This window comes from Limulus polyphemus, unplaced genomic scaffold (assembly GCF_000517525.1).
Source record: "Limulus polyphemus unplaced genomic scaffold, Limulus_polyphemus-2.1.2 Scaffold4430, whole genome shotgun sequence".
NCBI lineage: Eukaryota > Metazoa > Arthropoda > Merostomata > Xiphosura > Limulidae > Limulus > Limulus polyphemus.
Window position 1 is genome coordinate 51,887 of NW_013670040.1, and position 16,054 is coordinate 67,940.

General features: G+C 33.7%; 1 protein-coding gene across 1 annotated transcript in view; it reads right to left on the bottom strand.

The window, feature by feature from the left end:
- The window catches only part of LOC106471138 (pumilio homolog 2-like), a 43,701-nt gene that overhangs the window by 8,897 nt on the left and 18,750 nt on the right, over nt 1–16,054 (bottom strand). The window contains exons 6-17 of the mRNA XM_022399756.1: nt 13,954–13,967; nt 13,295–13,451; nt 12,944–13,144; nt 11,798–11,953; nt 9,131–9,430; nt 7,792–8,043; nt 6,035–6,170; nt 5,361–5,492; nt 5,017–5,275; nt 3,282–3,419; nt 1,680–1,927; nt 328–411 (exon numbers count right to left, since the gene is read on the bottom strand). Coding sequence (XP_022255464.1) covers nt 328–411; nt 1,680–1,927; nt 3,282–3,419; nt 5,017–5,275; nt 5,361–5,492; nt 6,035–6,170; nt 7,792–8,043; nt 9,131–9,430; nt 11,798–11,953; nt 12,944–13,144; nt 13,295–13,451; nt 13,954–13,967 — 2,077 coding nt within the window. The remainder of the gene's footprint in view (nt 1–327; nt 412–1,679; nt 1,928–3,281; nt 3,420–5,016; nt 5,276–5,360; nt 5,493–6,034; nt 6,171–7,791; nt 8,044–9,130; nt 9,431–11,797; nt 11,954–12,943; nt 13,145–13,294; nt 13,452–13,953; nt 13,968–16,054) is intronic.

Genomic DNA, 16,054 nt, shown 5'->3' on the forward strand with positions numbered 1-16,054 from the left:
CAACCTACTACAGTGATGGGATAAGACTAATAATAACACAGTTCTACATTAGAATCTGTAGAAACACAATCTACCCATCACTGTAGTACAGACTAACAATAACACAGTTCTACATTAGAATCTGCAGAAACACAATCTACCCATCACTGTAGTACAGACTAATAATAACACAGTTCTACATTAGAATCTGTAGAAACACAATCTACCCATCATTGTAGTACAGACTAACAATAACACAGTTCTACATTAGAATCTGCAGAAACACAATCTACCCATCACTCTAGTAGACTAATATTAACAGAGATATACATAAGAAACACAACTTACCCATCATTGTAAGTGCAGACTTCTTCTATTAACATTACTCTTTCGGCTCTTGAACAGTTAGTGACACATTTTTCCACAACATTGCTGTAAAACCAAACATTTTTCTTTACTGTAGTTGTCTTTATAAACAAATTTTTTTACCCAACATACTCTATTTTCAAAATGTTGACCAACATGTGTTTTTGTTGTTTATTTAAATAGTAGAAGTTAATATTAATAAAAAGAGGAGAGCAAATTACTTAAGCTTTTTATTTACCTTTAAACTGTAATATTATCTGTGAAAATGTATAAATTTGAAAACATAAGAGTAAAAAAGGCTTTAGGCTAAAGATCTTAAAAACACATGATGTAATTACTTTATGCCTTAACACCACACCTGAATGAACGTGTGCCGCTAATGGTGGGGATATTTTGTAAAATTTCATGAGATCCTGATAAGACATCTAAAGCATAATGCAGAGCTGTACCTATTGTTTCAGGAGAACTATATAAAACAAGAACACTAATAAAGAATCAAATATATGTAGATATTACCTCAACAGAAGATTTGCTGATGTTCAGATCTTTACAAATATTCAGGTGTTACATCACCAGAACACTTGCTGATGTTCAGATCTTTATAAATACGTAGGTGTTACATCACCAATTTCTTGATGTCTAGGCTATGAACCTTTCTGAAACAAGTAAAACTTCCACCAATAATGATTGATTGTTTTTTGAATTTCGCACAAAGCTGCACGAGGGCTATCTGCGCTAGCCGTCCCTAATTTAGCTGTGTAAGACAAGAGGGAAGGTAGCTAGTCATTACCACCTACCACCAACTCTTGGGCTACTCTTTTACCAACAAATAGTGGGATTGACTGTAACATTATAATGCCCCCATGGCTGAAAGGGCGAGCAGGTTTGGTGGGACGGGGAACCACCAATAATGAAATGCACATGTTTATACAATATACCACAGACATCTTTCACATATATCATCCTGTTTTATAAAACACTTTTTACTGGATTGATCCTTTACAAAATGTTAGTCAATTTTCTATCACAACACTGCAGATGACAGAGTATCATACATGTATTGAAAATCTCAAATGTACTTTATTCAAACCAATAAGCCACCTGGTCTCAACAACCAAACCCACTTGGTCTCAGTATCCAAATTTCACCCACTAGTATCAATATCCAAGTTCACCCAAACAGTCTCAATGTTCCATTTTTTTTTCCCCCAATATTTTATCAAGATGAAATACTCAAAAAGATTTTAATCATGTTGTGTTTTTCTTCTTCTTCTCAATTATTTACTGAATAATAATGTAATTAAAGTGATCTGTATTTGAAAATTTTGAACAAACCTGGCAAACTTATGCTGAGAAAGTGGAAGGACTTTTCCACGGACTATAGCTAATATTTTACTCTTCTCGTCAGGCTGGCCACGTTCAAGCACATGTTGTATGACATAGTTTCCATACTGATCCTGAACCAGCTGCTCGGTGTTTTGATGTAGTTCTTCCAGAACTGGGTTGGTCTGATCTGGGTTGCAGTGTTCGAGAATTCGCTGAATCACTCGACAACCGTATGGGTGGGTTGACAAGGCAAACACCTCCACATTGAAAAATTAATATAAAAAAAAGAGAGACATTCTAGCCTATTTCCACCATGACTTATTTCATACTAAATTGTACATTTCTTTAAGTTAAGTATAATATCATTTAGGTAATCTTTTAGTAAAAAATATACAATAGTTTCTTAATTATTAACTTTAAAACTACATTACACCTTCAATACATCTTTCATGCCTCCCCTACATTACTCTCCACACCTTCAATACATCTTTCACGCCTCCCCTACATTACTCTCCACACCTTCAATACATCTTTCATGCCTTACCTACATTACTCTCCACACCTTCAATACATCTTTCACGCCTCACCCACACCTTCAATACATCTTTTACGCCTCACCCACACCTTCAATACATCTTTCACGCCTCACCTACATTACTCTCCACACCTTCAATACATCTTTCACGCCTCACCTACATTACTTTCCACACCTTCAATATATCTTTCACGCCTCACCTACATTACTTTCCACACCTTCAATACATCTTTCACGCCTCACCTACATTACTCTCCACACCTTCAATACATCTTTCACGCCTCACCTTCACTACCACAATTTTCAGATTATTCATAACAACTTCCATATCTTCAGAGTAGCAACTTACATCCATACACACACTAGATCAATGGTTCCCAACAAAGGAACAGCTAGTTAAGAATAAAAAATTTCATGGACTTCTTTGTACAATATCAACTTTGTAGTAAAGTGCTTTTAAATTACACTATAAAAATGTACTTCAGTGGCTATATTCTAAACACTTAGTGGACTGGTTCGAAATCTTCCTATGAATGGGAACCAGTCCATGGGGCCAATGATTGGGAACCAATGCTCTAGATATCTTGTGATGTAACTTATTTGAAGGACATCCTCATCAGTCAGTATTTGGTTTTGAAGTAGGAAGGATATGACCAAAGTCTGGAGAACAGCTTGTCAGTCAGTGCAGGTATCGAAATAGAAAGGATGTGACCAAAGTTTGAAGGACAGCCTTTTCAATGTGAACAGCTTGTCAGTCAGTGCAGGTATCGAAATAGAAAGGATGTGACCAAAGTTTGAAGGACAGCCCTGTCAGGACGTGGTATTAAAGTATGAAGAACGGGAACACGGTATGAAGGGCAGTAAGAACAGCTTGTCAGTCAGTGCAGGTATCGAAATAGAAAGGATGTGACCAAAGTTTGAAGGACAGCCTTGTCAGGACGTGGTATTAAAGTATGAAGAATGGGAACACGGTATGAAGGGCAGTAAGAACAGCTCATCAGTCAGTACGAGGTTTGAGAGTAGAAAATATATGACCAAAGTCTGGAATATTTAAAAAGTTATATGTAGAACAATACCTGTCCTTGAAAGGCATTGATGATAAACTGCAGGACTACTGGATCCACACATTCAATACATTTCTGAACAACATGGTTTCCATTTTGATCTTTGACACACTTCAGGACATGGCCATCAAGTTCCTTCACGATTTCTTTCTGTAAAAGTATCCATAAAAACATCACAGCTTCACTTGGACTGAAATTAGTGTAAATATTTTATAGTATTAAACATTTTTTTCCTTCAACAGTCGTAAAGTAGTGCAATTTTAAATTTAACAGCAAACCACAATTTAACACTCATTACAGGTTCAATCAAATCAGCCAAGTTTGTGACCCTAACTTAACCTTTATAGTTTCCATACTATAATTTACAATATGTTCTGTGCATCTTCATAACATTTCACAAGCTTTTGGTATGCATCAAGTCTTTTGTAGACAAAAAAAATCAGTATTTTCACTCAAAATTTTTCAATGAATATATGGAGTCAAAGTGTTGACTACTTCCAATGCAAACTGATTTTCATGTTAAGATTAAAAATACTTTTCTTCATCTGAAAATTGTTAAATTTCATTTGCATAATCCCTAAAACCTCTTAAGTAAATTTCAAATGTTTTTTCTTTTGAGTAAAACTATATTGTATCTGTTATTTTCTCTGTCCTAACTCCATACGAGGTTGGTCAATTTGACCAATCAATTTAAAAATATGAAGTATATCTAAATTGCCCTTTAATTTCCAGAATGACTTCAAATTGTAACTTGAAACTACATTTTTTTATTCTAAATATCTTAAATAGAAATAGATGTATACTATTATGAGATTTAACTTTTATTGCCCTTTGAACCATGTCTAATTAATAATCTCACCACACAAATTTTAAGTCACTTGGTGAATGTGTAGCTCATGTTACCCTATCAAATTATGTAAGGCACGAGCTACTCGCGAGCATACCTCATGAAATATTTTTCTTCTTCCTTATCTTACCTAATATAACCTTATCTAATGTAATATTATTAAATTTTAGTTTCTTTTATAACAACAAATAAAGAATACACATGAAAAGCAAGAATTGCCTGGATCTTTCCACCACTTTTTTTATTTACTATAAATGAACCGTAACCATACTTTTTTTTTCTGTACTAATGATACTACTACACTTAATTTTTTATTTAATTAAATAATGCACCTAAGAACACAGAATAAAAAGCAGACAATATCCATAACTATCATAAATTTTTGGGTTTTCTAACTATTTGATAAGAGCCATTAAAAATTCAGCTAAGCCTGTTGGTGTGTTTCCCATGTACAGAAAACAACATTAAATATCATTTGATAGATTAAAACCTTGGCTTTTTATTGGTTATAAATAATATAGCAATAAATGTAAGAAAGAACTATTGTCACATTTTGAAAGAGAAGATGTAAAAAGTGGGCATGGTAAGAGGCGTTTGATTGTTTATTTGATAGCTCTTAACCAAATAAAACTGAACTATGCTTTGCCTGGGTGATGACAACATTATAATGAGTAATTCACATTAAACTCCGTACCTCTCTGCGTGGTGGTAAATAAATTAGAGAAGAGGGGATACCTATAGAGCAAATGTCACTATTCTCATACTAGTGAGATTGAAAAATTTGTTAAATATTTCCTTCAAAAAGTGTATTAACATTTGATTTATTAACTACATTTTTATGTCATGATACTAAAATAGTTTAATTATATTCCAATAAAAAAAAAAAAATTTTTTTTTCACCTGCTGATCTGATGGTATGGATTCAAGTGCTTTCTGTATGACCCGGCAGCCATACATTTGTAATGCTAAAGGCAGGACATGACCTTTCACCTTCTGTGTTAAGGCCTGTTTCTGATCAGGAGTACCAAACTCAAAAAACTTCTGGATTACATAATTTCCAAAGACATCCGTCATCAGGCCATATGCATCCCCCAAGATCTCATTAAAGACCATCTGCTTTTCTGCTGGGGTTGCTCGCTCCAGCTTCTGCTGGATGAACCTGTGAAAAGAATATCAATGTCTCAGTTGTCACATTACATGTACATCTAAGCTAATTCTGTTTTTCTGAGATTTCTATGATTTACCTGGATCCATGCTGATCTTGTGAGAATTCCACAATATGATTAGCTAAGTCTCTGACCTGCAGGTTTGGGTAGCGATTATTTCTAAAATCCTCCAAGAGACGACTTCTACCGGTGGTTTTTTCTATGCTTGAACTGTAATACCAGAAATATACAAAACTTGAGAAGGTTTAAACTTTCTACAATACACAACTTTAATGGAGTATTGAAATATCTTAATGGAAAACTTTTAGCACATGTAAAAATACACACTTTATATTTCTGACCATAAAGGCTTTCAATTTCCAATAACAAAAAACATAGCATCTGGTACTATCTTACTATTTGCTGAGTTCTACTCTCCACTGAAAGGGGTGTTAAGAACACCGTGATTTTCAAAGCTTTTTCTTGTTTGATACACAATATCAAACTTCCAAATTAGGTACTAATTTAAGAAACTACATCTACACAAAGCTTTCCTGTTATCACTCAGAACTGATGAATAGAAATCAAGAATACGTTAAAAAGTTTAAAAGAAATATAAAGCAGTACAAAAGTTTCTGCCATAAAATTGGAAGAATAGAATTAAAAGTAAGAAAGTTTACTTTCATGTCCTACATTTCCATTTTCAATAGAAAAAAAAAAATACAAAAGACTGAAGTGTCTTTAAGGTTGGTGTTTGTCCCCTGAATACTAACTTTCGCTGAAGGTGTCGATTGGGGAACATGGAGCTTGAAGAACCAAAGATATTATTGTTTCCCAGTGGGCCATTCCGGACCATGTATTTCGCTTCGGAACCAGAGGCTGCAGAGATCATGCGACTATTTAGTGGGCCTGGAAGACATGTTTTAGGAAAAACACTCAACTATAAACAATTTTATTTGAGCTGATAAAATTATAACTAATAATAATATTGTTAATTTTAGTTTGTTTGATCTAATATTTTTTACAGAAAGAAAAATATACTTAATTACAATAAAAATTTTTTGTAACTAGGAAAAAAATACACTCCTAATATGGCATTTAAAAAAAGATATGGGTGTCAAGGATGTATGGATAAATAAAACTGATCTATATAATCATACTGAAAGTAATTTAACCCTCTCGTTACAGACAGGTCAAAGTGCCATTGTCACTACATTTTAGAGAATTACATTCAAATTTTAAACTACTTTATTATCAAGGTATACAAATACACTTGGCATAACAACATAGTTAAAACAATTTTTTTATATAACTTACAAGTTTTTAATTTTATAAGGAAATATTTTAAAAAATCCTCAATCTCACTCTTGTATGAGAATTGCTCTCTAAGTACCCCCTCTTCTCTAATTTATTTACCACCCCTCCGAGAATACAGAATGTAATGTAAATTGCTCATTATCATATTGTTCTTACTCAGACAAAGCATAATTTTTATATTCTTCAAACTTATTTAGAAAATCAGACCTGTTTTGCAACACCCACCTGTCACATCTTCTCTTTCACAAATTGCCAATAATTCTTTGACATTTAATGCTATGTTATTTATAACCAATAGAAAGCCAAAAAAATAATAGTTATGAATATTGCCTGCTTTTTATATGTTGTTATTCTATGTAGTAGTATCATTAGTAATAAAAAAAAAGTAGGGTTAAGTTTCATCGACAGTCACATTATAAAAGTAACTAAATTAAAAAATTTGAAACTTATTATATAAGTTAAGGTTAGATTAGGCACGATAAAGACAAAAATAAAAGTTTTTCATAAAGTTATACCCTTAAGTAGTCCGTGTCTTAAGTAATTCGATAGGGTAAAATGAGCTAAACATTTCCAAAGTGATTTACAAAGGGTGGTAAAACAATAAAATTTAAGTATAAACAAATGTAGTATCATGTTACAATTTGAAGTCATTCTAGAAAAAAAGAGGGCAATTTTTTTATGGGGGTTACAAGGTCAGTCAAATTGACCAACCTCGTATAGTTAGAATACAGAAAAAAACAGACAAAAAAAGTTTTACCAAAAAAAACGTTTGTAATTTATTTGAGGTTTGAGATTACACAAATGAATTCTGAAAATTTTCAGATGAAGAAAAGTATTTTTAATATTAACATGAAAATCTCTTTAAATGCGGAGTAACCAACACTTTGACTCCATATATTCATGGAGAAATATTTAGTGAAAATATTTCATTAAAAATTTTGATTTTTTTTATGTCTTCAAAAGACTCTTAATGCTTACTTGAAAGTTTATGAAAATTTGTGAAGTTAAACAGAACATATTAGAAGTTATAGTATGGAAACTACAAAGTTCAATTTGAGGTCATTAACTTGGCTGAGCCTCTAACTAGAGAGTTACTACAAGACCTGAACTTGGTTTCAAGTTCTGCCCAATTAAAAAAGATCCCACACTCTCCACATATACGAATACATCAAAAGAGACCAGAATTTCTTTATAATTTAACAATGTTACCTACCCAAGTTCAAGTTGTTAGATGAAACACTGGCTGAAGGTGGTGGAGTGAGGCTCTGTCCCAGTTGAAGCATTCCAATAGGACCAGAAGAAGCCGTCACTGTTCCTAAGGGACCAAAAAACTGCCCACTTTTTGATGCTGTCAACTGACAGGAAAACTGGTTTTCCAGGCTACTAGAGAATACCCCTCCTAGGCCTGCACTGCTCCTCCTGTCCAGAGAGTCTCGACGAGGAGAACCCATGGTATTACCCAATCCTACATTCCAAAAAGGTAAATGAAAATTGGCAATATGAATCTCTTCATAATTTAAAACTTATCATAACAAGCTTTTTTGAAACTTAACACTTTACCTCATATAAAACTTGATTTGGTACAATAATGGAACTCTTCTATACAAGATATCAGTAGTTGGAGTTCACACCTCAAAACCAAAATTAAATATCACAAATACTTCTACACCTTAGCACAATTTTTTCTCTGTGATTGGCTGAGAGAACACTGCATTGTATAAAACATCTTAAATGTTGCCTTGAAAATCCAGTCAACAAGTCGCATCAATGATGCCCAATTGTCAAGGTTGTTGCCATGCATGCATGACATTGCAGGAGGTCTTGGCAGACATATTTTGGCAGTACAGAAAAAGCATACCAATAAACTTTAGGCATAATTTTATGCTGAAGTTAAGACAGGTGCGCACTACATGTTTATTTGTATAATCACATAATGATGAGCTGTTATATTTTGAAAATTACTTTCTAAATCTTCATTGAAACATATTTTTTGCCCTTTTTACCAGTCAATAATTGTTTAATGTTTAAGAATAGCTTTTTAAAACAGAATTTTTAACATTCTTCATGAATCAAGATTTATCTTTATGTTTCCAAGACAAAAAAATTATCACACTAAAATAAAAAGATGGCCTGCTTGTAAAACTTGAAGGACAGAAAATATTTTTACAGGGCCCCATTAGGTCTTGATCACAATTAGAAGAGATCTCCATTAGGTCCTAATTGCAATTAGGATAGACTTCCATGACTCATGACTGTGATTATAACAGACTTCCATGAGTTCTGATCATGATTATGACAGGTACATCTAAACACTGCTGTCTTTAGAATTATTCTAGCAAGTTTTCTGTTGTTATCTAATTATTTTTAAGTACCAATGAACAAATTTCAAACTAAGTGATTGTTCTGTATCACAGTGTACTAATGACTGGTGAAAAACACTGATGTACTTATAAAAAACGATATTCAGCCCTATTCAAATTAAAATAGAAAAAAATCTTACACAAAGAGAGATGGCACTTGTTTTTCACAAATCGGATTTTATAAAGGATTACCTGATCCTATACCTGATGAAACCACTGATCCTAGTGGACTGCTTCCATACACCATGCTGGCTTGTGTCTGACTGTGGCTCATCCCAAGGCCAGAGGCAAACCCACTGCTACCTGAGTAGCAAAGGTTGGCCGTCTGCTGATTGAATGGTAAGTTACTGTTGGGAGCAGATGTATAGAGAGAACTATTAACAGGGTTGGAGGTGTGAGTAGAGAAGTGACTAGCCGTTGGGTTCTGCAGTTGTTGCTGAATGTCAGGCAGAAGGATGGGCAGGCCTCCGTTAGTGATCTGCTTAGATGAAGCTGTTTAGATAAAACATTAGTTGCAACCAAAGCATCTGAAAGTCTTACTACAACCTTAAAATTCTCTAACTGATTTACAATTACAGTTCCTTCACAAATAATGAATACACCAGTAAGTCCTACTACAACAATGGAACAATCTGCTAATAAATACATCGGAACATCTAACTACAACTTGATAAAACATCACCCATTTTTATGTGCCTATTCCAGCCTACAACTTGGTAAAACAACCCACAAACATCACCCATTTTTGTCTACTATAGCCCACAACTAGATAAAACAACCTACAAATACCACCCATTTTTATGTGCCTATTCCAGCCTACAACTAGGTAAAACAACCTACAAACATCACCTTTTGTGTATTTCTGCCTACAACTAGATAAAACAACCTACAAACATCACCCATTTTTATGTGCCTATTCCAGCCTACAACTAGGTAAAACAACCTACAAACATCACCTTTTGCATATTTCTGCCTACAACTAGATAAAACAACCTACAAACATCATCCATTTTTCTGTGTATTCCAGCCTACAACTTGATGAAACACCTTTTACGTGCCTACTCCTGTCTACAACTTGGTAAAACAACCTACAAATACCACCCATTTTTGTGTGTTTACTCCAGCCTACAACTCGATGAAACACCTTTTACGTGCCCACTCCTGTCTACAACTTGGTAAAACAACCCACAAATACCACCCATTTTTGTGTGTTTACTCCAGCCTACAACTCGATGAAACACCTTTTACGTGCCTACTCCTGTCTACAACTTGGTAAAACAACCTACAAATACCACCCATTTTTGTGTGTTTACTCCAGCCTACAACTCGATGAAACACCTTTTACGTGCCTACAACTAGACAAAACAATCTACAAACAACACTTGTTGTGGTCTACTCTAGCCTAAAACTTGGCAAAACGACCAACAAAAGACCACCCATTTTTGTGTGTTTACTCCAGCTTATGACCTCGTGAAATAGTCTTTTAACAACATCCGCCTTTAAGTGTGTACTTCAGCTTACCACTTGATAAAACAATCTACAAACAAAACTTGTTGTTGTGGTCTACTCTAGCCTAAAACTTGGCAAAACAATCTATTAAAGACCACCCATTTTTGTGTGTTTACTTCAGTCTACCACTTGATAAAACAATCTACAAACAACCCCTCTTTTTATGTATGTACTCTTACCTACAACTTGGTGAAAAAATATACAAACACCATCACAGATATTATAGCGTGCCACACTGCCACTAATATAGTAATATACTAACTGATAATGTGATAGCTTACACTACACACTGACTTACATCTTGTCATATCGCTGTTCTGGTATTAGAGCATCAGCCCCCACGAAAACTGGATATAGCAGACAGTGTGGTTTAGAAATTTTTATATATTTTACTTTCACTCACAAGTTCTTGGGATTAAAATAGCAAAATACATCATTAAATGTGTTAGAACATAGTCACAAACATCATTACAGATGTAATAACACACTCTCTCATGTTAAGAGATGTTACAATATACAGTAACACATAAAAAAACACTTTGTTATGGAGAGAAAACAGGGTGTTTGTTCATAATCTAGCAGCTCCTGGAAAACTTGCTTTACATTCCACATATTTAGTGCTGCCATCTCTTGAATGCTTTTATAAATAAATATATATAATCACTAATGGTAGTAGTAGTGCACTAAAAATTTTTCTGGCTTTCTAACTATGCAACAAGAGCCATTACAAATTCATCCAAGCTAGTCAATATGTTTCCCGTGGGAACAAAGCTTATACGAGAAATTGACAATTCTCTGTTCAGAAAACAGTGTAATATAATACATCATTTGATAGATGTAAATCTTGGCTTTCAATTGGTTATAAATAATATAGTATTAAACATCAGAGAGAACTATTAACAAATCCTGAATGAGAGGATGTGAAAGGTAGGTCTGATTTTCTATTTGATGGCTCTGTAACCAAACAAGGTTGAAGGCTATAAAAATTATGCTTTGTCTGAGGGATGGTGATTTCATAGTGAGTAATTTATGTTAAATTTTGTACTTATTGGAGGGGTGGTGGATAAATTACAGAAGATGGGAAGCCTTGAGAAAATATGTCACATTTCTCACACAAGGGGAAATTCAAAATTTTTTTAAATATTGCTTTATAAAATTAAGAACATAAAACTTGTATACTATTCAAATATGGATTATTAGTTCTGATTTTATGCTACATTAATTGATATAACACAAAGTAGTTTAATTAAATTTTGAATGAAGTCAGTAAAAACCTTGTGACAAGGGATGCCTATGCACAGGGTTAATTAATCATAGTTTTAAACCCTACACTTTTATCATTCTACATACCAGAAGAATTGCCTGTAGATCCCTGGGGATGGGGGTTCACAATTAGTGGTGGTATTAATCTCATAGGAGGGGGTCCACCTATGTTTCTGGCATTTCCAACCATTAATGAACCATTCTGGTCATAGAAAGAGGGTGCTACCATCTGGTATTGGCCACCTAGATACCGTAAAGAGAAACATTAGTTTAAGGATATTCATATGCCTAGTTATACTTATCATTATAGTTTGTTTTTCAATAACATTTCCATTCTGAGACAGCAATTAGCAATTTTTTTTTAAAGTTCTTCCTTCGTGAAAAGATAAAAAATATTTCAATTCTTGTGACAGATCAGCTTTATACTTATTTTTATAAAAAATTTTTAAATTTATTATTTAGGTTTCAAACTTAACAGATAATGTGTCAACTTACTATTAACGTTTCAATCTTATCATATAATGTGTCAACTTATTATTAACGTTTCAAACTTAACATATAATGTGTCAACTTACTATTAACGTTTCAAACTTAACATATGTGTCAACTTACTATTAACGTTTCAAACTTAACATATGTGTCAACTTACTATTAACGTTTCAAACTTAACAATATGTGTCAACTTACTATTAACGTTTCAAACTTAACAGATAATGTGTCAACTTACTATTAACGTTTCAAACTTAACAGATAATGTGTCAACTTACTATTAACGTTTCAAACTTAACAGATAATGTGTCAACTTACTATTAACGTTTCAAACTTAACAGATAATGTTTCAAACTTAAACCAAGAGTGTATCAATTTATTTTTTCTCAATGAGACAATATGTAAAGTTTTGAATATTTAACTTTCTTTAATGACACAACAATATTATTTTGCTTTAATGCAGTTCATAACAAACTATCAAAACATTGTTGCATTGACAGCCAAGTAAAACACCTGAAATTATCTACCACAAAGGTTTAAAAAGAAGAGCTGTTAAGATAAGCAAACAAAGCATTTTTAAACAAGACCAGTTCACCAATGAAGAAGGTTAATGTTATCATTTCTAGAAACTCATCTAATCCAATTTCTAAAAACCTTTGAGAATTTGTACATCACTGCTAAGAACATTTCCAAACAGATCTATCAAATAACCGTTATGATTAGAATATACAAAGTGAGACATACCAGTACCCTGTATATTGTTTGTACCCTGAGGGAGACTCTCTCCATTCCCCTGGGGTGTCATGGCATGGGTACCATTAGTACGTAAAAGTTGCTGTTGTACAGCTGGGCCGTGGGGTTGCCCTTGATTCCCTTGAATCAGGCCTGGAGTGGGAAACATACCCCAAGGAGGCATTCCATAATATTGAGGCATCATAGCTGGGCCTGTAATGTGTTAAAACTGTAATGGATACACTATTAACAAACAGTTGAAAAACTAGTTCCAACATAACATAATGACTACATTTACACCTTAAATCCATACTTTATAGATCAATTTAGATGTAAATTTTCCCACACTTTACTCAGTCTCACCTGGCATGATTGTACCCATGGCATAGGGATCCTGATTCACAAGGTAGGGGTTTGATGCTCCCAAACTTTGTCCTTGCTGCTGGGGTATCATGGATAACGGCTGTCCTTGCGCAGCTGTTTGATTTCTATGATGATAGAGTAGCTGATGTTCACCTCTCTGAAACAGAGAAATTATCAACTCACTGCCGAGCATATTAATCAGAATAGCAGCAAAAAAAATAACAAACATGTTAACTGCCAAGCATATTAATCAGAATAGCAGCAAAAAAATAACAAAGATTTTAACTGCCAAGCATATTAATCAGAATAGCAGCAAGAAAATAACAAAGATGTTAACTGCCAAGCATATTAATCAGAATAGCAGCAAAAAAATAACAAAGATGTTAACTGTTCTTGTCCTGGAGGAATCTGTACATGGAAATGAAAATTAACTGCCATTTTAACATACCAGCTTTACCTTGCCAATGACAAGCTTTTTAACATGCACTTGACTAATAAAACTCTGATACACCAAGCGACGGTTGAACACTTTTTTAAATTGTAAAAATAGAAGCTTCGTTTGTTTGGAACAGAGAGATGCTATTAAAGATTCAGCCACAGAACTTAACTATTAGAAAATAAACAGCTACATTTACCACACTTCTAATTCACAATCTTACCTGATTGTTGTAATCTAAATACCACACTTCTAATTCACAATCTTACCTGATTGTTGTAATCTAAATACCACACTTCTAATTCACAATCTTACCTGATTGTTGTAATCTAAATACCACACTTCTAATTCACAATTTTACCTGATTGTTGTAATCTAAATACCACACTTCTTTTGTGTACTTTGTTGGAGAGATGCTGTTAGGGATTTTAGGTTATAAGATTTGCTCATTGTTGAAGAAGACATATTAAGCAAGATTTGCAATTGAACATCTTCAATAATTTTTTTTGTCTGACATTGTACAGAATGCCAGATTATGAACCTGTCTGTGAGGAAGAATAATTGTTTTAATATTGTGTGAATAATTCATCTTTACATGTAGTCGTCAACCTGGAAGTAGGCAATCATCACCTACCGAAGAGGACGTGAACAAAAATCTAACGATGTTGAAACTTCAGAACCCTGGAGGAGAACATTTAGTCGTGCATCCCGTAACTGGAGGACTCACCCAAATTCACGATACTCTGGGAGGGTTTGAACCCGTCGGAATCGACAGCTTACCATTTGATTATCCACCCCACTTAATGCAACCTGTGGATTCACCAAGCATTTTAGATTACAACAATCAGGTAAGATTGTGAATTTAAATACTTGTTGCTTCACATTGTTGTGCAAATACTTGTAGCTTCACATTGTTGTGCAAATACTTGTAGCTCCATAGTTGATGGTTAATAACCTTTCTGAAATACACAACAATGTGAAGCTACAAGTATTTACACAACAATGTGAAGCTACAAGTATTTATAGAAAAACATGAAGCTATAAGTATTTTTCCAAGAACACGAAGACAAGTATTCACCCAACGTGAAGTTAAGAAGTATTTAAACAACACTGTGAAGAAAACATTTATTTGACAAAAATATCAAGCTACGTGTGTATATATACAAAAATTTGAAAACAAGTACCCAAAAATAAAAAGCTACATGAAGTTGTGCAAGAGTATGACAACTACAAGTACTTATTCAATGATGTGAAGTTGAGTATTTGTACGTGATGACTAGAAGTATTTGTAAGCAGTTGAATACCACAACAAATGAGGATTGACCATTACCTATGGTAAGTAACCTCTGACCCTCTTATATCAATTCAGTTGAAATGTGTTAATCTGGAAGTACAGATGGCACCAAAAGCTGACCTCTTTTAAGAGCGTTACATTATGAGAGCTTCTATTATAAAAGTGTGCAAAGCTTTTTATAATTAATATTTCAAAAAAAGGGATATTTGTAGTGTTGAATCATACTGGTAAAACAAGGGAAGATAATTTCAGCAAGGAAAAATAGGCTACTCCATGACCAGATACTAATCCCACACTGGAGTAAGTGACGAAAGTTTAAACAGCTTGTCACCAGAAGTAGCCCAAGAGCAAAGTTAAAGAAGGAACCTCCCTTGTAAGAGTAAATGAGATTAATCAAATTGATTTAGGTCTGCAAAACACAATCTTTTCTCAAAGCATCCACCTAACAGAAGACCAACTGTCAGAACAAACATGTTGTAGCATGTGAGAAGTGTCATAAGGGGTGAAACATCTTTCATTTGGACTGACTCAGCAAAACAATCACATATTCACATACAAATGTTTAGTAAAAATACTTTGTTAAAATACCCGATTTTTTGTGTACAACAGATCCGTAATGTTTACTAAAAGCTCGCCACATTTCATGAAGGTATATTTAGTACATCCAGAAATATAGAACATACAGTTTCATGATTACAAATAGTTTCCAGAGAGGGTCGTATCAACCATCTTTTGTACTCACACAGTTAAATGTCTGCAAACATTCAAGAACTTTATGTTCATTCTCTTGTTGATATAACATGTTGTAGAAGTTTTTCCAAGGGAATTATGATGGTTGCAGGTCATAGCTATAGAGGTAATTTTAACTTAAGATTCACATCATCAACAAATATACACTGAAAACTAAGATTCACACCATCAACAAATATACACTGAAAACTAAGATTCACATATGAACAAATATACACTGAAAACTAAGATTCACACCATCAACAAATATACACTAAAAACTAAGAGTTGCATGTGATCA